This window comes from Canis lupus, chromosome 6, assembly GCF_048164855.1.
Source record: "Canis lupus baileyi chromosome 6, mCanLup2.hap1, whole genome shotgun sequence".
Taxonomy (NCBI): Eukaryota; Metazoa; Chordata; class Mammalia; order Carnivora; family Canidae; genus Canis; species Canis lupus.
In genome coordinates, this window is record NC_132843.1 from 80,184,819 (window position 1) to 80,205,321 (window position 20,503).

Sequence of the window (20,503 nt, forward strand, 5' to 3'; positions counted from 1 at the left end):
CCCCCGTGCTGATGGCTTTCCTGGGGAGCAGCCCCCAGCGCCCCATCTTCCAGTTTTCCAGTGGCCTTAAACTCAGGTCTCTCATGTCTTGGGGGCCCCAGCTTCAGAGCTCCAGTTCCTCAGGGTTCTTCTGCCCCACCCTCTTCCCTTCTCCTGCCATCCCCAGCCATGTCTACCTGCCAGTGTCCCCGGGGTCCCCGGCGGGGCTGCCGGCGCCGCAGCCACACCACACCGGACACAGGAGCGACCAAGGGCTTTGTCGCTTCGTGGGAGGCTACTCCTCGGGCACAGCTGCCAAGTCTTCTCTGCTCCTCGGCTCCCCACCTCGTGCCCTCCGTCATAGGAGGGAGGGAGGGAGGAGGGAGAGCAGCAGGGAATTTGGGAGGTGAGAAAAACCAGGAGAAACCGGAAACAGGAGGGGGTGAGGACCCAGGAGAAAGCAGCCAGTGGCACACACGTCAGTGAACCCCGCACCGCGTGACACGACACGGCCTCGGCGCTCCTGCCTGACTCCCTGACCCGGCTGCACGATTTTGGATGGCCAGGCGCCTGATGCTGGACACCAGTGGTCCCTGCACAGGGCCCTGGGGGTGCGTGGGGGCACAGAGAGGGCCTGGGCAAATCAGAGCAGGAGGCCCGAAAGGCGGGTAGGTCCCCAAATGGGAAGGGAAGGCGGAGGTCCCACTGGCCAACCCGCGTTCCTGGTAGAGAGCAAGGGGCCGCAGCCCGAGAGGCCTTTCTCAGGCCTGGTTGGAGAAGGGGCACAGAGGCGGGGCTCCCTGCCCCCTCGGAGCCTTCTTTGGTGCACCCCCAGGGGGAATGGACGTCACGTCCTCTTCTAAGCTACGCTCATGGGGAGTCCCAGAGGTTAGCCCCACGGTGACCGTCCGGCTGGCTGGACACTAGCCCTGAGCGCCCCAAGCCCGCCACGAGGGCGGCTGTGGAGGTTGACACGGGCCTCAACAGTGGTCTTTGTAGTCCTGGCCCCTCGCACGGGAGCAGTGGAATGGGGCCACGCTCGGGAGGAGTGAGGCCGGAAGCAGGGCTGGCAGGCATCCGTGGGTCTGTCCGGTGGCAGGACCCAGGACCGTCTCTGGCCTTCCATCGGTGTCAGGGCCCGGCCCCAGGTGGAGCCTCGGGTGGGGGTGGGGGGCATCTTGGCCCAGCTGTGCAGCCCTGAGGCCTGGGCCGGGGGTGGGGGGGCAGGAGCAGGGAGCGGGGTTGCCATGTGAGTCGGTGGGGGGAATCACGCTGCCTCTGAGGCCTCCAGGCTTTGGGTACAGGTTCTGGAGGGAGCACGGGAGGTCAGAGCCCCCTGGGGGGACCGACCAGGGCCGACGGGGCAGGTGCTAGCTCGGCCGGGCCTTGGCTCACTGTGGAAGGCCACGGGCCGAGGCCCAGGCGGCCCCATCTGCACTGAGGAGAGGGGACCGGCCCCCCAGGCCCTGGGACTGACCGCAGGACCTTGGGCTGCAGCTGCCCAGCCGGGCTGCAGGTGGCGCCAGCCCGCCGACCTTCGGCAGCGGCCGGGGCTGCCCGGGCGGCTGGGTCCCCGTCGGTCTAAGCAGCTGGTCCCCGGGGCGCACCGAGGTGCTCCAGGGCCTCAGACCCCAGCAGGCGCGGCCAGCACCCTCCGTGTCCCGTCTTCTTGGGGGCAGGCCTGTGCTCGGGGAGGAGGCCACCCCCTGCACGTGGTGCGCCCCTCACCGCCTGACCCCCTGCAGGACACACGGTGACAGGGACAGACCCCGAATCCCCCACCCGGGGCTGGGCCTCAGCCACGTGACCTTGGACACTTCACTCCCCTCTGGGGACTCCCGCAGCCGGCGGTGGAAGGGGGGGCGGCCGCGGGGCCCTCAAGGCTGCTGGGGGGGGGCGCCCTGCAGGTCCCGCGGGACTGGGGGCTGACCCCGCGGGCGGCAGGGTCCCGGGTGCGCCTGGGCCCTGGGCACCACCTGGTTTCCGGACAGGAGCAAGTGCAGGTCCCTGCGTGCTGCCTCTGCGGCTCTTAGGGTTTCTGGGCCTTTTTTTTTTTTTTTTTCTTTCCTGGATGAAATTCCTGCCAGCTCGGAAGGAAGGAGGGAAGGGGAGCGAGCCACAGCGCAGAAAGTTTCCTTGACTCCTCCTCCCCTGTCTCCCTCCCCTGCCAGGCCCGGCCCGTGCGGCTCAACAGCGAAGATCACTCAACAATGCCTGCCCCTCGCTGACGGCCAGGCCCGTCCGCCGCAGGTGCCCACCGCAGGTGCCTGCCACCAGGTGCCCGCCGCCAGGTGCCCGCCGCCAGGTGCCCGCCGCCAGGTGCCCGCCGCAGGTGCCCGCCGCCGCGATGCGCAGCCCGGCCGGCCTTGGGGCGCTGTGGCTGTGCGCTGCGCTGTGCGCCTCCCCCCCGGCGGGCGCCCCCCAGCCCCGCGCCGCACCCGCCTGCCCGGCGCCCTGCCGCTGCCAAGAGGACGGCATCATGCTGTCGGCCGACTGCTCGGAGCTCGGGCTGTCTGCCGTGCCCCGGGACCTGGACCCCCTGACGGCTTACCTGTGAGTACCGCCCGGCCCTCCCGCCCCTGCTCCCGGGCTTGGGCACCTGCCGGGCTGTGATGGAGGCCCCGGCGTCGGGGAGGGCTCCCGGCTCCCGGCTCCCCGCGGGCTGCAGCTGCGGCTGCGGCAGGCAGGGGTGCGGGCTGGGCTGCCCTGGGTCTCCCCGCGGCTCCCATGGGAGCGCAGGCCGGGCAAGAGGTGGGCGTCGGGACCCTGGGGCTGGAGGGCACCCCCCCCCCCCGGGGCTGGCTGGCCCTCCTCCTGCTGCTGCTTTCTCACCGGCCACCGGGCAGTGCCCAGGACCTGGCTGAGTGCAAAGCCCACTGATTCCGGCAGAGGGGAGGGGAGGGGGGGTGCCCAGGGGGTGCAGACCGCCCGGCCCCCTGCCTCGGGAAGGAGAGCACAGCTGTCGCACCGGGGGGACCCCAGAAGCTGGGAGAGGAGCCTGCTCCCTCTGGGCTCCTCCAGAAGCACCCGTGCGGGCACTGGCTCCCTCTGCTGTGGCCTCCTGGCTCCCCCAGGGGCCTCCCTGAAGTCATGTCCCAAGAGGCCGTGTTGGAGACACTAATTTGTGGGCAGGCTCCCAGGCTGAAAACCAGAGAACCATTTTTAGAGCTGAGTTGGGGTGAGATGGCACGTGAAGGGGACCCTACTGGGGGCAGCTGCCCCAGGAAGGCTCAGAGGCGGAGGGCTGGGGGCATTGCCTGCTCCCCCCCGGGGGCAGGAGGAGGCTGTGAGAGCACCCTCCAGACCAGCTACCTCCACCCCCACCCCTGCTCCGGGGAGGAAGCCTGCCCCCCAGCCCTGCCCAGGCTCCTTCACCTTTTCTCAGGGGAGTTGGGGTGGGAAACTCGGGGACCAAGCATTTGTTGAGCTCAATGGGATGAGGGCAGTCAGTTGGGGTGGCGTCCTGGTGGCGTGTGGCGGTCCTTCCCCAGCAAGGGAGGCCCAGCAACCCCTCCTGGAGCTCCCCTCCCAGCCCTGCCCCTAGTCGGAAGCACCTCTCTACTTGGAGAGGCGCAGTTTGGGAATCGGGGCACAGAGTGAGAGGAGAAAATCGTGCCCATATTCCAGACAGGCAGAGTGACTCCTTCACAGCCCCGGGGGGTGAAGGCAGGAGCAAACACTGGGGGCAGTGAGGACGCTGGCTCTGGGCCCCATGCCTGCTAGAGCTAGGGTGGCCCCGCTTTCAGCCATTTTGTGTATTGGGGGGTGTGTGACACTGCTTCACGTGAAGACGGGGCTCTGGGGCTACAAGGAGTTTGCAGATGGCCTCTGTAGGGTGTTTCTCCAGCGGCGCAGGGGGAAGGTCCCTTTCCTGGGTTGAAGGGACCTTTGCAAGAGCGGTTGCTCCAACCTCTCTCAGCACCGTCTTTCCAGACTGACCCTCTCTCTGGAAGAACCTGGGGAAGGAGAGGCGCGATGCCACCTCTGCAATCCAGGCGTCCCACCATCCGTGCCGATGCAAGACATTCCGTCACCTTGTTCCCTGGAGCTGGGAGGCCTGCATTTGGGTCCAGTAGAGGTGGTGCTCTCTGAGCTTGTCGCGTGTCTCTGTGGGACTGGAGAGGCTCTCCCGAGGCTCAGGTTGTGCTTCAGAGAGTGGGAGAGGGGAGGAGACGGAGTAGGGTCCCCCGGCAATGTGGGCGACTTAGCAGTGGGCTCTGGAAGGCCAGAGGGAGCTGGGGGAGAGCCGTGTCCCTGCCCTGGGCCCCAAACCCCAGCTCCTTCCCCGCTTTGCCACCTACTGAGTCGAGGAGCTCCTGGAGCCTTGGGTTTGTCATCTGGGTGTGGAGAGAAGCGGGGCGCAGAGAGAGTTAGATGAGACAACGTGCACGCACGACGTCCCCAGCAGTGGGGACCCACGGGGCTGAGTTACCCTGTCGCCTGCTGCTGGGCGTTCAGAAGTGGGCGCCAGCTCCAAGAACACTTCCCACCGGAGGGAGAGGGAGTCGGGGGTGATGCAGAAATCAAGGGAGGGGCGCCTGGGGGGCTCTGTGGGCATTGGCAGAGCATCTGACTCTTGATTCCAGCTCAGGTCAGGACCTCAGATCCTGGGAAGGAGCCCGCCTCCGGCTCTGCGCTCAGCCTGGAGCCTTCTTGTCCCTCTGCCTTTGCTCCTCCTCCATCACCCACCTCCCTGCTCACTCTTTTTCTTAAATAAATAAATAAATGCATAATCTTAAAAAGATTAAAAAGAGAAAGAACTCAAGGGAATGGATTGTCGCAGGGAAAAGAAGGGCGTGTGCGAGGGAGTCATCTGCAGGCGCTGGTCTGGGTCAACGTTGGCTGTTCCGGGGTCCGGGGGTCCAAGGAGCTGGTTGACGGTGGGGGTGGCAGGGCAGTGGACACGTTAGTGTTCCCAACGGCGGCAGGAAGGGGGGTTGACAAGGCGAAAGGTGAGGTTAAAGCCGTCAGGTACACAGTCGCAGGCCGCAGGTCCCTGCGGATCTTACCGGGAGCCGCAGGTTGAACCCCAGGCGGCACCAGGAACCCCGGACTGCGAAGGTCCTGGGAGTCCTAGGCCTGCCTCGGGAAAACTTGCTTCCCATCTGCTTCCGGGAAGGGGACAGTCCCTCCTCGAAGCCGTCACCTTGCGCGGTGTGCACCCCTCTCCCTCCCGCCGTCTTGGTTCCAGCGAACACCAGAAAGTCCTCTTCATTCCCAACTGCTAGCCTTTGCCTCGATGCTCGACGCTCAAGTCCCCAAACCGTGATTCCTTGGGGCCCGATGCCCGATCAAGTCAAGGAGGACAAGGTCAGGAGGACAGACCACAAATTATGTCTTTTACGCCTTTTACGTCCCGCTTGTTTGTTAGTCTGCTCCCAAACAGAGCCTCCGTGGGCCTGGCCAGGGTTCGGGCCTCCTGCCTGGGTAGGGCCTGTTCTGGGCACTCACGGGAGCCCTGGGGCCCTGGGCCAGTCCTGTCTGCTGGTGACACGGAGGCCTCAGGCCTCTTGCAGTTTCCTCCCCCACGTCCACGTCCACACGGCAAAGCCTCGGGGCCGTGTCCGCCTGAGGGAGTCTGCCGAGTTGCTCTGTGTTCCCCCTTTTGCTTCCGGAGCCAAGGAGGAGAGGGCTAGGAGCCCCCGTGTCTACCACCCAGGGGGCTGTGCCTCGGGCCGCCCGGCTCCCCGCTTGCTGCCCTCAGGGCGGCCCGTGAAAACCACGGAGTTTGTTTGAAAGGTCAGCCGGGTGCGCGCATGGGTTCCAGGGAATTCGCAGTCTCATCACCGCCCGGGGCAGTGCCGGGGTCCAGGTGGAGGCAGGCCACGGGGCGCGGGGGCTGGGGGGCTGAGAGCTCGGCCTCGGCCATGCCGAGCAGGGACGAGGACCCATCACTGAGCCCTGTGAACCTGGCCCAGTGGCTCTGTGACTCAGTTTCCTCATCTGTAAATGGTGCTCATATCTACCGTAGGGCTGCCGTGTGGATTCTCCAAAGTGATGTCTGTAAAGGTTTGGCATGGGTGTGTGGCCTGTGGGGAGGGCTCAGTCAGTGCCCCCCAGTGCGGTTCCCAGGGCCACCAGGGCCACGGAGGGCCTCCTGGAGGAGGAAGTCCTGGCGTTGGCGTTCGGGGGAGGAGGAGCACTGCCCTGCGGAAGGAAGGGAATGGTGCATGTGTGTGTTGGGGGCACGAGGAGGAAGGGCAGGCAAGGGGGCCCGAGTGGTCATCCCGGGAACCCCGCCGGCCCATGCCACCTGGGGCGTTGGGGGCAGGAGGTGGGCAGCAGTGGAAGCGGGCAGCTCCTCCCGCCCGCTCCGCTGGGCTCCAGGTGGGGACAAGCACAGAGGCCTGCCGCTCAGGCCTCGAGGCCACCCCTCCTGGGCCGGGCCTCAGTTTCCCATTCAGGGAGATTCTAGGAGGCTGGGCCGGCTCTGCCTTCCCGAAGCCCGGGCTCTATGAGTTCCCATCAGCAGTCCCCCAGTTGCGGTCATGCGAGCTCCCCAGCTTTCCTGGACCTCGCCGTGTACACATTTTGGAGAAGAACTAGAGTGGGAGAGGCAGGGCGACAGCAGCCCTGAGGCCGCCCGCCATGGGAGGGAGCCTCCAGGGAGCCGGGGTGGCGGGGGTGCCACCTGGACAGGCCACAGAGGGGGAAGGGAAGCGGGGGGGGGGGGGGGGGGAGCCGTTCCTAAGTGCCGCCCCGGGGGGGGGGGGGGCGGCCCATCACAGGGCGGTCCCGGAGGGGTTGCCAGGAGGGTGAGTGTGCGATGAGCCAACACCCCAGTTCAAAGAAAAGGCAGGAAGCAGCCCTAGGCATGAGAAAAAGGAAAGCTCTGGGCTCTGGCAGGGCGCGGCTGGGCGGGGCGGCTGCAGAGGGAGGAAGGCCTGGCTCAGAGCAGAGCACCTGGTGCCCCCGCCCCGGCCCCCCGGGCCCAGCCCTGATGCCCCACGGGAGCCCCAGCCACCCCCCCAGCCTCCCAGGCGGAGGGTCACCGGCGGCACAGGACGGGGCGCCGCGGGGAGGCCCTCCGAGACGCCGGCCGGCACCTGCTGAGAGACTCTGCACACGGGGGAAGTGTCGCCTTCCGGGTCACTCCTGCCTGGAGGGGCCAGCTCCTCCCCAGGAATGGGAGCTCTGTGGCATTAGGGCCCGAGGAAAGGTGGGCGTGCTGGGGGCCGCTGGGATCTCTGCCCCGGACATGGCCTCTGCGCGCCGCGGGTGCTCGGGCTCATCCCTATGGGACCTCGGGCTAGAACCCACCGGCGGGCACAGGCCGAGGCAGGGAGCCCGTGGGGCCTTGGGGGGCACAAGACGTGGGGTGCCGCAGGGCTTCCCGACCCTCTTTCTCATGTCGGAAATGATGACTTGTTTCAGCCAAACTGAAGTAGACTCACTGGCTCGGGGGCTTAGGATGCCGGGAGCCCCTTTGGGCAGATTAGTTCCCCCCTGAAAAAAGGAGGTGGACCCCGATTTCTCTTGAGAATTCAGGTCTCTCGTCCCGCCTGTCAGACGTGGGAGAACAGGTCTCGGGAGGAGAAAAACACCCAGGAGGCCAAACTTGGGCAGGGAGCAGAGTTATTTTGGAAGCGGCGCGAGGACCTGGGGGGGCTGGGCAGGGCTCGGGGTTGGCAGGGCGCCCCCCGGAGTCATGCCAGGCCGGCTGGCAGCGGCAGGTGGGGCTGGGCCGGCACGGCGGGCGCCTCTGAGCCGCGGGGGTGTCCTCCTGCGCCATCCCTTCTCCCCCGGAGCTCGTGACCAAGGCCCGTGGCCCTCGTCACCCCAGCTCTGGGGTCGCGGCCCCCTCTGAGGACTCGGTCAGATCCAGACTCTAGTGGGGGCCGGGGAAGCGCCTCATGCCTGGCTTCCCGCCCTCCTGGCTGCCCTGGCGCGCCCGAGGATGCCCTCCGGGTTGGCACCTCTGTTCTCTGGGCTGTGACTCTTCTTCCAGGAAGAAACCAGGTTGGGGCACCCGGGGGCTTAGCGGTGAGCGCCTGCCTTGGGCTCAGGTCATGACCCCAGGGGCCTGGGATCGAGTCCCGTGGCGGGCTCCCTGCAGGGAGCTGCTTCTCCCTCTGCCCCTCCACGTGCCTAAGCTCTCTCTCCCTATCTCTGTCACTATCTCCGTCTCTTTCTCTCAAATAAATAAATAAAATCTTAAAAGAAAGCAGGTTGTCAGGAAGGTCACCCTGGGGGCCTGGATGCACACATCCAGGACGCTGACACGGCGCTGGCATCGCGGCCTGACCTGCAGGGGCACCAGCTGGCACTTTCTGCCTTATGTAGCCCCCCCTGCCCGCCCCGACCCGCGGTGGGGTTTCACCCTAATCATTGCCGCTCAGGGGGTCAGAGCTGGGGGTTTTGGAGCCGAGGGGCAAGACTGTAGCACCTTAGACTCCCAGGCGGAGCAGCCCCTTCCAGCCTATTTCCAGTTTCTTGGAAGCGGTGGCGGCTTCATTCCGGTCCCTGGGCCTGCAGGGCCTCTGGGCGCTCCCCTGTGGGGCTGCTGGCAGGGGAGGCGCTGCGCCCTCTGGGAGGCCGTCGGGGCGGCCACGGCGGGTCAAAGGAGGCAGGGCAGCGTGGCTCCTGCGCCGGGTGGTCATGGGAGCGTCCCCAGCGGACCGGCAGGGAGGTCGCAGGACGCAGGACGGGGAGGACCCTGCGGGGCAGGGCAGGCCTGGGCAGGCCGGGAGCCTGGTACACGGAACAGCCTGGGGCTCCGCTGACCTCCCGGGACGACCAGCCTCACTCCTCCAGGCAGGATGTTCCAGAGCAGGGCTCCCGGCCTTTATCGCCTCGGGCCACACATTTTAAAAAACAAAAACTGATTCAAGGTGTTCAGCAGCTGGGATGAATCAACACGCTGCTCCCAGCCAAAGGCACATAGCCAACCGCAGGCAGCCTCCGGCCCCCAGGGGCTGCGGCCCCCTCCCCCCCACACCTGGAAGCACTGCTGTGGAGGAAGAAGCCTGCGTCTGCCCACTGACCGCCCGGGATCAAGCCTCAGCTCCGGTGCTAACTGGTGGGAGGGCCTCCCTGCTTCTGCTCCTCTCCGGGCCTCTACTTCCTGAGCCTCAAAATGGGCATAAGAACAAACTCGGGGCGCTGGGGGGCTCAGCCGTGGAGCGTCCGCCTTCAGCTCAGGTCCCGAGATCGAGTCCCTCTGCCTGTGTCCCCGCCTCTCTCTCTGGGTCTCTTGTGAATGGATGTATAAAATAGTAATAAAAAAAAAGAATATCAAGCTTTTTGAAAGATGTTTGCAACTTGGCAGAGTGCTTGGCATGCAGCAAATGCCCGCTACACGGGGGCTGCTGATCACCCACTCTGATCCCCCTCGGGAGAAGCCCTTGGAAGGAGAAACTGAGGCTAGCACCAAGCGGCCTGGTGTCTCACGGGCGCAGCTCCACCGACCTGCGGCTTCGCTGGGACTGAGCCCCAGGGGGTGGGTTGTAGAGCACGGTTCTCCGCACCCAGTCTCCCCCTGCAGCCCCTCCCCACGGCCCCTGGAGGTGCTGGAGGAGGTGGGGCTGTCCCCGAGAGTGTGCAGACGGGCGGGTGGGCGGGAGGAGGGTGCCGAGTGCCTTCCACTGCTCTGGTGTCAGGGGCTTGGCCACGGTCCCGAGGCCCAAAGCCAAGGCAGATGGACCACTGAGCGGGGAGGAGGGGAGGGTGCTGCTGCGAGGAGGTGCCACCACCGCCTGTCGTCCAGCCAGCACCTAGCACCTGGCTAGGGTCCCTGCGGGCTGGGAGGGGTCCCTGCCCAGTGGCCTCGGGAGGACCCAGACTGTTGGCGTTGATTCCGCCTCCCGGTGTGATCTGCAAGTTTGAGTTGTCCCCTGACCCGGTTACCGCTGGCTCCTGGGAAACAGGCCAAGGCAGCCGCCGCTGAGGGGCTTTTAACACCTCCTGTAGGAAGGAAGCCTTCCCGGGTTGACCCAGCCCGAGGAGCCTTTCCCGGCTCCCTGGGCCTCTCCCAATTTGCCTCACGTTCCTTCTGCGTGTGGGCCTGTGCCGTCCTGGGGGGACATCTCCGTGGGCACAGCGCGTGCAAGCCCGGCTCCCAGTGGCCGCAGCGCAGTCCCCGCCCGGGCCCCTCTCACCCCGGCGCCTGCCGCACTCCCAGTCCCCTCTGCTAGTGGATGGTGACAGGGCCACGCACACTCAGGCTGAGCGGGACGCAGACGTCCCCCTGTTCACCTGGCAGACGAGGACTGGCTGCCGCGGCTCAGACAACACCGGGCTGACAGCTTCCTCCTGTGTCCACCGTCGGGAGGCCGGGACCTTGGTTCCTCCCCTCGGGGGCGGGGGGACCCCGGTGAAGGGGGAGAGCCGGGTGGCTTGGGGGCTCCAAAGCCCACTCTCTTTGCTCTGCCCTGGGGGCTCGGGGAGGGAGATTAAGCAGCGCACAGACAACCGTGACACTGCGGAGAGTGAGACGTACACCCGGCAGGCCCAGATAAGGAGCAAGGAGGGTGGGCTCAGGAAGGACGTCGAGGCAGAAGCCCGGGGGAGGCAGCTGTGCAAGGGAGAAGCCACAGAGTGGGCATGAGAAGCCCTCGGTCGACATTCATTTGCAAAACAGAATAATCCTCTCTCTCCGGGGAGGGGTTGTATTAAGCGGGGGTCCTGCTGCGGAGGACGAGGACGCGTCTCCACCACCACCTCCCCTCCGCTGTGGAGACACCAAGTGGATGACCGCACACCTGTGTCTGTCCAGGGCGTGTGTGCGACTGTCCGTCTGTGCCCCTGACTGAGGCCTCGGCAGATTCAGAGTCAGGGTGTCGAGGTTAGAGTCCTAGCTCAGGCTCCGGGCAGGAGCTTGCTGGAGGCAGGGTCTGCGCGGCTGGCTCCCTCCCTCTTAGGACCACATCACGTCTCCCCTCAAACACCTGGGCACACGCACACGCACACGCACACGCACACACGCGCACACCTCCACCTGCAGGGGGCACTCGGAACAGGGCACAGCCCCCACCCCCACCCCCACCACCGGGAGTCCCCGGCCAGCCTCCCTCCCTCCCCCTGGCTCCAGATCTGGGGCAGCCCCAGGGTGGGGGGGTCTGAGGAAGGGGAGGTGGATCAAGTGTCCAGGGATTGTGAAGGTTGGGGCAGGAAGGGGCCGTAAACCAATCCGCTGCCTTTGTGGTGGACAGAGCCGATTAGGAGGCCGGAGGAGCCTAGGATGGAAGGGGTCTATTGTCTGAGACAAAGGCAAGAGGGAACAGGAATTGGGACGGGGCCTGGGCTCCCGCCCTCGCTCACCCGGGGGCAGACGCAGGAGCCAGCAGGACCCCAGCTCCCCGACACAGACCAGCTTCTGCACTAGGGAGCCGGCGGGGACGGGGCCCAGCCCAGCCCGGGCCTTCCTCGCGGGGTGTCACAGACGCCACCGCCGCTGCCCCGCGTGGACTGACGCGCTGCCCTTGCCTCTTCACAGTTCCTAACGATTTCCTAACAGGTTTTCTCCTGCGAGGGGTCCTGTCGATGATCCTGCTCCTCACTCACCGCCCCTCGTCTTTCTGGTTCATAGAACGAGGAAATCCCTTGCCCGGCCTCCGTTCCAAGTGGCCATAGAGTCACATGAGGCCACTTCTGCGCGTCCTGTGCTCTGCTGCTAGCACGGCAGCTACCTGGCGCCTGTTCTCACCGTTGGGGCAGACAGGGCACGAGGGCAGACAGGGGCAGATGGGGGCAGACGGGGCATGAGGTGGGAATGGATGGCAGGAGGGATCTCCCAAGGGATGCCGCTGGGTAAAAGAGGCAGCTGCCGGCTGCACGCATCTGGGTGGCCTCAGCGCCGGAAGGGACACTGGGTGCCACCGGGCTGGGGCACACCTTGGCCTGGGCAGGTGGCATTTTAGGGGGCAAGGGTCAGATGGAGTGCACAGTGCGCAGGTGAGGCGCGGGGCACACCTGGATCTGGGTGCGAGCGAGTGTTTTGTCAGACTCTGGGGGGCAAGGCCGTAGCTTGCCTGGCAGGGCCTCTGTGTGCCTTGGGCCCCTCCCTGTGTCCCGTGGTTGGGCGCAGCGCTCAGGGCAGGAGCTCTGGGCCGCCCTCCAGGGCGCCCAGCCCCCGGGCTCGGCCTCTTACCTGTCTGCCGAAGGACGGGCCCTTTGGTGCCCTACAGTCCCCACCTGTAAGTGCTGGGACGATAGCGACCTGCCTCGTGGGGCTGTTGGGAGGACTGACCGAGCTACTAGGTGGAGATGCCTGGGTGGCCGGCGGCGCCTAGCACACTCCGTGGACGCTATTATTTATTCAGCCCACGAGAGTGACCGAGGGTGCACACCCCCCCACCCCACCCCCACCCCGCGGGGCCGGGCACCGTGTTCCACGGACACTTCTCCGTATCGCAGCCACAGCGGCCGATCCGGGGAGACACAGGTTTAGTGCCACCCTGTGTAGCCCTCCCCAGGACACCTGCCGGCCCTGCTGGCCCCGCCCCTGCTGCCCCGGCTGGCCCCGCCCCTGCTGCCCCTGCTGGCCCCGCCCACCGCCCCTGCAGCCCCTGCAGCCCCTGCAGCCCCTGCAGCCCCTGCCACCCCCGCCGACCCCGCCCCGCCCAGCTCGCCCACCCTCCTGCGCAGTGAGGGGCCGCCCCTTCTGGAAGATTCCGGGGCTGCCCGTGTGTCCCCTCCTCCGCCTTCATCTGAGCCGCCCCCGGGACCCCACTCCGTCCTGTGCACCCGGCGCAGGAGGCCACCTTGCTCGGGCCTCTGGACAAGTCCTCTGGTCCCTCCGGGCCTGTTTCCCGTTGGGCTGGGCTGGCAGTTCCTGACCCGGGATGTTCTGGAGACAAATGACGGGTCTGAGCGAAGAGGGGAGGGAGGAGAAGGGGAGGAGGAAGGGCAGCCAGGCCAGGCCGGTGGGGGGAGGGAGGTGCCGGGTCGCGGGGCCTGCAGCTCCCTGAGGTCCCGGGCGGGGCGGAGGCACGGCACCCCCAGCATCTCCAGGGCCGCGTGCCCAGCCAGAACAAGGCCCCCCATTAACTGTGTGCAGCCAGCGGAAGGAGGAATGCCCGCCCCCCGCCAGCCGACGCCACGCCAACCCTCGCCCCGCCGCCCGCTCCCCCGATCTGAATGCAGAAGCCCAGGGTGCCGCCTCCCCCTCGGCCCGCCCTGCCTCTACCTGCCAGAAAGTATTAGCCTCACCCTCCGGATTGGCATGGGGGTGCAAAGGCACCCCGCTGCGGCCCAGGGACCTGCTGGGGGTGGGCTCAGGGTCAGGAGGCACCTGGGTTAACCCCTGGGACCGGGGTGCCCAGCCACCGACAACCCTGGGGCCTTGGGGGGGCAGGGACCAGAGAGTGTAGGACAAGGGAACTTCTGGGGCCTCCTGAGGTGGTGCTGCAGCCGCTGCCCCCGCCCCGGGTGGGGGGACCCCGGGCCCCTCGCCCCAGCGCTTGCTGTAGCACTGCCCCTCGAAAATGTGATCATTGCTGGGAAGTTCTTCCCTGTGTCCTTCCTTCTCCTGCTCTGATATCCTGGAGCTTCCTCCTGCTTTGGTCAGGGCGGAGTGGGGGGGAGAGCCAGCAGCTACCCCCCATCAGCCTCCAAGGCCCCGACGGGTGGGCTGGGTAAGCTTCCCGCGGGAGCCTACCCCAGGGGCAGGAGGTGGAGAGGCCACAGGGTCCCCAGGGATGGGGGGCTGCAGGGGGCTCTCAGCGGGCCCCTCCGTGGGGCTGCCCAGCACTGTGGCCCCCTGACCCCCAGCACCTGCTTGCTGCCCCCAGGCCCCACTGTGCGGGGAGGGAGCGGAACTGGAGAGTGGAACGAGGGCTGGATGTGAGCCTCTGCTTGATCCCGGGGGCAGGCGCCCTGGTCCAGGCCCCGCCACAGCCGGACATTTCCTGGAGCCAGTCACGAGGGGCTGCTTGAAGAAGACCTCTTCTGTCCAGTCCCTTGGGGCCCTACTGAGCCCATGGAGCAGCCGTGCTCCTCCCCGCGCCCCAGCCCAGTCCCCGCCGTCCCAGAGCTCGCAGGCCACTGTGTGACGGCTGAGCCCCCGCTCTGGCCCCCACCAGCCCACTGCCTCCTGGTCCTCGGCTCTGGAGGTCCCCCGGCGCCTGCGCTTGCGCTGTGCCTGCTTCTGCCTGTCACAGTGGCCACGCGGGCACACGCATGCCTCCCCAGGGCTCAGCGAGGCTCTGCACACACGGGCACACGCACGCCTCCTGGGGTCAGTGGGGCTCTGCACATGGCGGGTACATTCACATCTCCCCGGGGCTCAGCGAGGCTCTGCACACGCAGGCACATGCACACCTCCCCCAAGGCTCAGCAAGGCTCTGCACACATGGGCACATGCACGCCTCCTGGGGCTCAGCAGGGCTCTGCACACGGGTGCACTAGGAAAGGGAACTGGGGCCAAGGGCAGCCTTCCAGCAGGGTGGGGTCTGACAGGCGCACCATGCCCAGTGGCAGCCTGGGGGCCAGGCCATCTCCCCCAGGCCCCACCACCTCAGACAGAACCTGGTTGCTGCCGTGTCCCCGGGCTTCTGTGGCCATGCTGGTCACACACGCGTGCACACACACGCACACCCACAGGGGCAGGGAGGAGCGGGGAAGGGGAAGGAGCCAGCCCTTTGCTCTTTCTTGGAGGAGGCCTGGGGGACAGGAATGTCTTTGGCTGGGGGACCCTGGCCTGAGATCAGAGGATCAAAGGATGCGAAGATCCTGGGGCAGGTGGCAGCCACTTGGAAGCAGCAGCTGGTGCCTCCTCGGGGTAGGGCTGACCCAGAACGCCCTTCCCTCCCCTCCCTTTCCCTCCCGCCTCCCTCCCTTTCCTGCGGCCCTACTGTGCTGCTTCTCAGGACAAGGGCTCGGGACAAGGGCTGGGGGTTGAATGCCAGCAGGGGAGGGACGAGAACTGCCCCTGGGTGGACAGGGCCACCACCCCATGTGACCTCCCAAGGGAGGTCCGCCCCGACACACCCTGTCCCTTTATCCTGCGCAAAAAAGGCTGAAGGCAGCGGCTGGAGCGTCAGCTAAGCAAGTGGCGCTGAGGACTGCGGGCTGCACACTGGGGCCCCTCCGGCCCGCAGGCGGCCCTAGTCCTTCCCACCGGGGCCCCCTGGGCGCCCCCAGCTCCTCTCCTGGGGTGCCGAGGGGAGCTCAGGGACTGCCCAGTCTGAGTGACGGTCATTCTCCCCCTTTGGGCTCCCGGGGAAAGGCACGTCCTCTGCAGAGGGCAGGCCGAGTCCGCTCCCCTGCACCGGCTCCCCAAGTGCTGCCCTCCCCTCGGGGTGGAGCTGGAGGTGGGAGCGGCGGGAAGGGCTTACCTGCGCAGGTGCCCAGCTGGCCCCGCTGCTGGAGAACAGACCGAAGAGGCTGCTGTGTGTTCCTGGCTCATGTGGGGGGAGCAGACGCGCGGAGGAGATGCCCCCCTCGCACTGGGACGGGGCTGTGCAGACACCCTGCACCCAAACCCTCACCACCACGATCCAGGGCCGCTAGGACCGGGCTCTCGGGGGCAGGGCTCGTGCATCATGGACCTCGCAGCTTCCTCACCTGGCCCGGCCCCAGCGTCGGGTGGTGGGTGGGCGGGGCGCTTGGTACTCGCGGTGGAGTGAGGAGGCCCCGTGGGAAGCGCGTGGAGCAGGTGCCGGCCCATCCTGGCTGCCTGCGTGCCCTGCGCTCCGCACCCGGGGGCCACTGAGGCACAGAGAGGTGACAGCGTGGCCGGCAGGGGCGGACCCGAGCCTCAGACACGGTCCACACCAGAGGCTGTGTCGTCCCACGTCGCCGTGGCGGTGGCCGTGCTCGCACTGCGCCGTCTGCGGTGGTGGCCCTGGCTTGCGGGGCCGAGAGCCCCGATTTTGGATTTGACTCCATTTGAGTGAACTTCCAGTGAAGTGGCCACGTGTGCTGGTTGGACTGTGGGGCTGTGCTGCCTCTCGGGCGGCCGAGGGGACCCCCTTGGGGTCCCTGCAGCTCGCGGGGGCTCTGCTCTGTCTCCTCACGTTCGAGGGCAGCTGTCCGCCCCTGGGCAGCCCCGACTGGGCCCCGGAGGCCTGTGTCTCCTCGACTCCCTGCCCGTGGGGCTGGCATGGCCTGGGGAGCACACACACTCTCACAGTGTGACCCTGGGGCCCCGCTCAGCCCCCGGAGCCTCCTCCCAGCCTGGGCCCGCACTGAGGGACAGTCCCCGGGGCCCAGGCTCCACCACAGGTGCAAGTCCCTGAGGCCGTGACTCCCGCCTGGGCCGGAGCAGCCCTGCCGCTGCCCCGTGGTGAAGCTCCGACAGGGACGCGGGGGCACCCGGGACGTCCCTCAGCCCCGGTGAGCTGCCCCCCACGAGGGGAGGCTCCGCCCTGGAACTCCGACCCATCCCCCGTGCCCGTGCCCCCCTTCGCTCCCGCGCCTTGGCAGCTGCCACTGCCATCGCATTTGCCCCTAGAGTTTGGTCTGGGGCTGGTTGTGACGGTGGCGCCTGACCACCGTTTCCCAGATGTGGCGTCTCTGGGTGGGAGGGGCCTCAGCCGGGCCTCCTCCTCCCTCCCCTCCTCCCTCTGCCCTCAGAACCTGACACCCCGCTTCGCTGACCTCACCCCTTCCTGCCCCACCTGAGTCCCCGGGTCACCTCCCCTCCGCTGGGCAACTCTTGGAGATGAGCCCCAGGTGGAGGCCGGGCCGCCCCGTCCAGCCCTCCCGCTCCCTCGTGCTGCCCAGAGCGCCATCCGCTCCAGGCGGCAGCCCGGAAGACGTGCTTGTCAGGAACAGGGGCCAGGATGTGACACAGTGAAGCAAGGGCCCTTCATTGGAAAGCACGGGGCCGTCCTCATGTAGGACTTTGTGCGAAGCCTGAGGGAACGTGTTGCGCGGTCATGCGTGTGTGAAGATGCACTTTATCCCGATTAGAGGGACTCCCTGGTTGGGAAATCTGGGGAAATTGCAAAAATCCAGGAGAACTTTGTGTCAACTGGTGTTGTTTAGACTCTCAAGACACAGCCGGAACCACGTGATCCCTGATAAGGAGGTGCCACCCGGGTGAGTCCCCCGGGCTGGGCGGGGGGGGGGGGGGGGGCGCTTTAGGAAACCCAAGATCAAGGAGGCGCGGGTGGAAGGAGCGTTGCCCCAGGGTCTGGGGGGGCCTCATCCTCGCAGCCATCAACCCGTCAACCTCCTGCGACCTTGGGCCACTCTGTCCTCCTTTGCATCTGCTTCCTCCCTCGTCAGCTGACCGAGCGCAGGGACAGGACAGTACCTCTCATCCAAGGGCTGTTTGGAAATCCCGGGAGAGGGGGGGGTGTCGCGTGGTCACAACTCCTGGGAGATGCTGCAGGCCCTCAGGAGTGAGGCCGGGGCGCTAACACCCTGCGGTGTGTGGCCACCCGCGGCCGCCGCGCTGACCCCCCCGCACCGTGGAACACGGGACATGCTCTCCGGGTGCTTTCCACCCTGAACTCAGTTCTGCACAAGCGCCTCGAGTCTTGCATTCACCCCTCACTCATTTCTGCCCCAGGAAGCCAGGCTGCTTTATCCTTGGCCTCTCCTGAGCCTCTGTTTTGTCCACGTCTAGACGCACGGCTCCCGACTGAAGCGGGACGGCTGGAGGAGCAGTGGGGAGCACGAAGCACAGTACATACGCGGGGCTTTTTGTTGCTGCTCCGTGAGTCAACCACCCTTCGCTGCAGGGCCCCGCGCCCTCCCCGTGCTGTGTCCACGTCCCCGGGGCGGTGCTGTGGGAGCCCCCTGCAGCCCGCCGGGAAATACTGGTCTGCAGGTGGTGGGGGGCCCTCGGGCGGCCTGAGCCAGCCGGCTTCCCCGATTCCTTCCCCGATTCCACGTTCCCAGTGCTTTGCTCTGCGCTGTGTCACTCATGGCCCCGGGCAGCCACCTGGCCACTGGCCCTGCTCAGGGGAGGGACGCCCTGCCACCCCCACCCCCACCCCCACGTCGGGCTCGTCCTACACTGCCCGGTCCTGCTCCGTGTGCACCCCCAGCTGTCTCGGGTCCCCCGGTGGGTGATGTGCGCAGAGGGTGGCTGCGTCGGGAGGTTGTGGCGCACACTGGGCCCTGATCACGCTGCTGCCCTGCAAGGAAGGTGCCTGAGGGATCCTGCAGAGGAGGGCCACGCTCGACCCTCCCCGGAGGAGCAAGGGCTGTGAGCTGCGGGGAGAGGAGCTGGGGCAGGCTGGTCACCCACTGGTCTCCGTCTGTGATGCATTCACTTGGGCATTTCGTACACGCCCCTGTTTGCCGGGCGTCCAGCGAGATTGGAGGACACAGCCAGGCTGCCACGGTTAAGGCCCTGCCCTGAGGCTCGTCGTTGTCTGGGCGTTTCGTCCTAGTCCTCCTGATCCAGCTAGGGGAGTTCCTATTAGTGGGCCCCTTTATCAGGCCCCGCGCTTGTTTTATAGTTGGTAACTCATGTCATTGTCACCACGGCTAGTGTGAGGGGAGCCCCTTCCTACCCCGATTGTACAGATGGGAAAACGAGGCTTGGGGAGGCTGAGCGGCATGAGCAGGACCGGGTGCTGGTGCGATGATGAGGTGGTGCGGCGCCAGGTAGCGGCTGCAGCTCGGTCATCGTCACGGAGGTAGCGTGCGCAGGGGCTGGGCAGGGTGGCCCCGCGGCGTGGCCATGCCCAGGGACAGGGGCTCACCCGCTGGCCACCGGGATGGGCGAGCTCAGCCCACGGTGGAGACGGTGCCCGAGGGGCTCTGCTTCCGGGGCCGCTTCTCCAGCGGGGCAGGTGGGGGGACAGTGCCAGGCCTGCCCCAGCAGAGCCCCAGGCCGTCCGCTCTCCCGGTGTCTCCCCCACCCCGAAAGAGGCAAACAGAGCAGATGCAGCAGCGCCCTTGGGCGTCGGCCAGAGTGCCGGGGGCGGGGTCCCCTCTCGCCCCACCCCCTCCAGTTTCGGGTCCTACTTCTGGCTGCCCCCCCACCCCGGCATCCTCCCAGTTATCAAACCCGGCTCCTTGTCTCCATGGTGACACTGCCTCACCCAGCTTCCTTGGGTGGTCCGGTTGCCTCACAGGGTAAAGCTCTGAGAACATTTTCCGAATGTGTGGCCAGAAACTTCCCTTCCTGCGCCCAGGGCTGCCCAGCCGTCCTCTCCCTGCCCCGCATCCTGCCAGCCTCACCCGCTGACACCACCCCCCCTGCCCCGCTGTGTCCGGCTGAAAGAGCACGCAGCCCTGTGGGGACGGCAAGGACTTCTGACGGTCCTGCCACCCTCTGTCCCCCTCCCACGCAGTCCAGGGGGCAAGCGACTTGCAGGGCTCGGTGCAGAATGAAAGTGCAGGGCCGCGTGTTCAGAGTGTGCGGAGGGTGTCAGCTCGACGACGGCAGAGACCAGAGTGAAGCCGGGTGCTTCTGGGTGTGGGTGCATGTGAGCTGCACGGGGCAGGTCGAGTGTCCAGGAACCGGGCCTGAGAGCGGCAGCACGGACGTGCGTGCGGGTGTGCACATGCATGTGTTCATAGTGGCCCCGGGTCAGGCATCGGGCGTCTGATTCAGCCGCAAGCTGGACCCCAGGGAGCGTCGCTGAGCCACCAGGCCCCTTCCTGGGGTCGGGAGCCAGACGGGGCAGGAACCTGAGCCCAGAGAAGGACCTGGTTCCCCAACAGTCACACAGCCTAAAAGGGGTTTCCAGCCCCGGGAGCGAGGCCTGGGCAAGGCTGATTGTTTCCCTCAAGGAGGACTCGTATGACTTAGCACCGCACGCGGCCCTGTCCTCGCCGCACACGCGGGCCCAGCACCCCCGAGGCAAGCACATCCTGGAGCTCGTGTGCCCTGCGTGCGGCACTCCGCTGCCCTGTGGGTACCTGCGGGTCCTCACGGCCAAGCCCAGGCCCCCGGGGGCCCCGCCCCAGAACCGCTGCTTCACAGTACAGCCCCTTTGTTCAGGGCACCCGCGTGCCCCACCAAGCTGGGGAGGGATCAGCTGGGGATCCAGCTCCGAGGCCCGCCCCGCACCTCCCTCTCTTGGCCTCCCTTCCTCTTCCTCTCCCTTTCCCAGGCGCCAGCCTTGCCCCTCGCCTGAGCCACGGGGAGAGCCACCCTCCCTGCCCCCTCCCCGGGCCCTGCGGCTGGATGTGGGGCGGGCTGGGGGGTCCAGACCCCTCCTCCCCAGGGGAGAACAATGAGGCCGCTCGTCAGGGTGGGGGGCGGGGCGTGGAGCCACATCAGAGTCTCCGAGTCGCGAGTAGCGGCCCCTGGGGGGACAGCTGAGTGATGAGGCCTGCGTCATGTGCCCGCGTGCTCCTTGAACTCCCGCTCCCGCTCCTGTGGAGACACGTCCAGAAATGCACGGGGCAAACGTTTAGAGGTAATCAGCTCTGGGGTGCCTCGTGCTCCCCGCCGGGCTGAGCTGGGCCGGGCCCAGGACTCGCAGAGAGGCGCAGGCTCAGGGCCTAGGCCTCCTTGCCCCGCCGCCCGGCGGTACCCCTGCCCGCGGAGCCCGGACGTGCCCGAGGGCCACACGCTGACGGAATCGAGCAGCCCTCGGGGTCCTGCCCCCCGAAAGCGGCTCCAGCAGCCCGCCGGCCTCCTGGCCCGCGCGGAGCAGGCGGGAGCTGTGGA

The 20,503-nt window shown here is 67.2% G+C and overlaps 1 protein-coding gene across 1 annotated transcript in view; it reads left to right on the top strand.

Moving 5' to 3' along the window:
• Nucleotides 1-7: 7 nt before the first annotated feature.
• LGR6 (leucine rich repeat containing G protein-coupled receptor 6) overlaps nt 8-20,503 on the top strand; it is a 105,161-nt gene continuing 84,665 nt past the window's right edge. The window contains exons 1-2 of the mRNA XM_072831433.1: nt 8-590; nt 2,151-2,532. Of these exons, the coding sequence (XP_072687534.1) occupies nt 2,327-2,532 (206 nt within the window). The 5' untranslated portion in view covers nt 8-590; nt 2,151-2,326. The remainder of the gene's footprint in view (nt 591-2,150; nt 2,533-20,503) is intronic.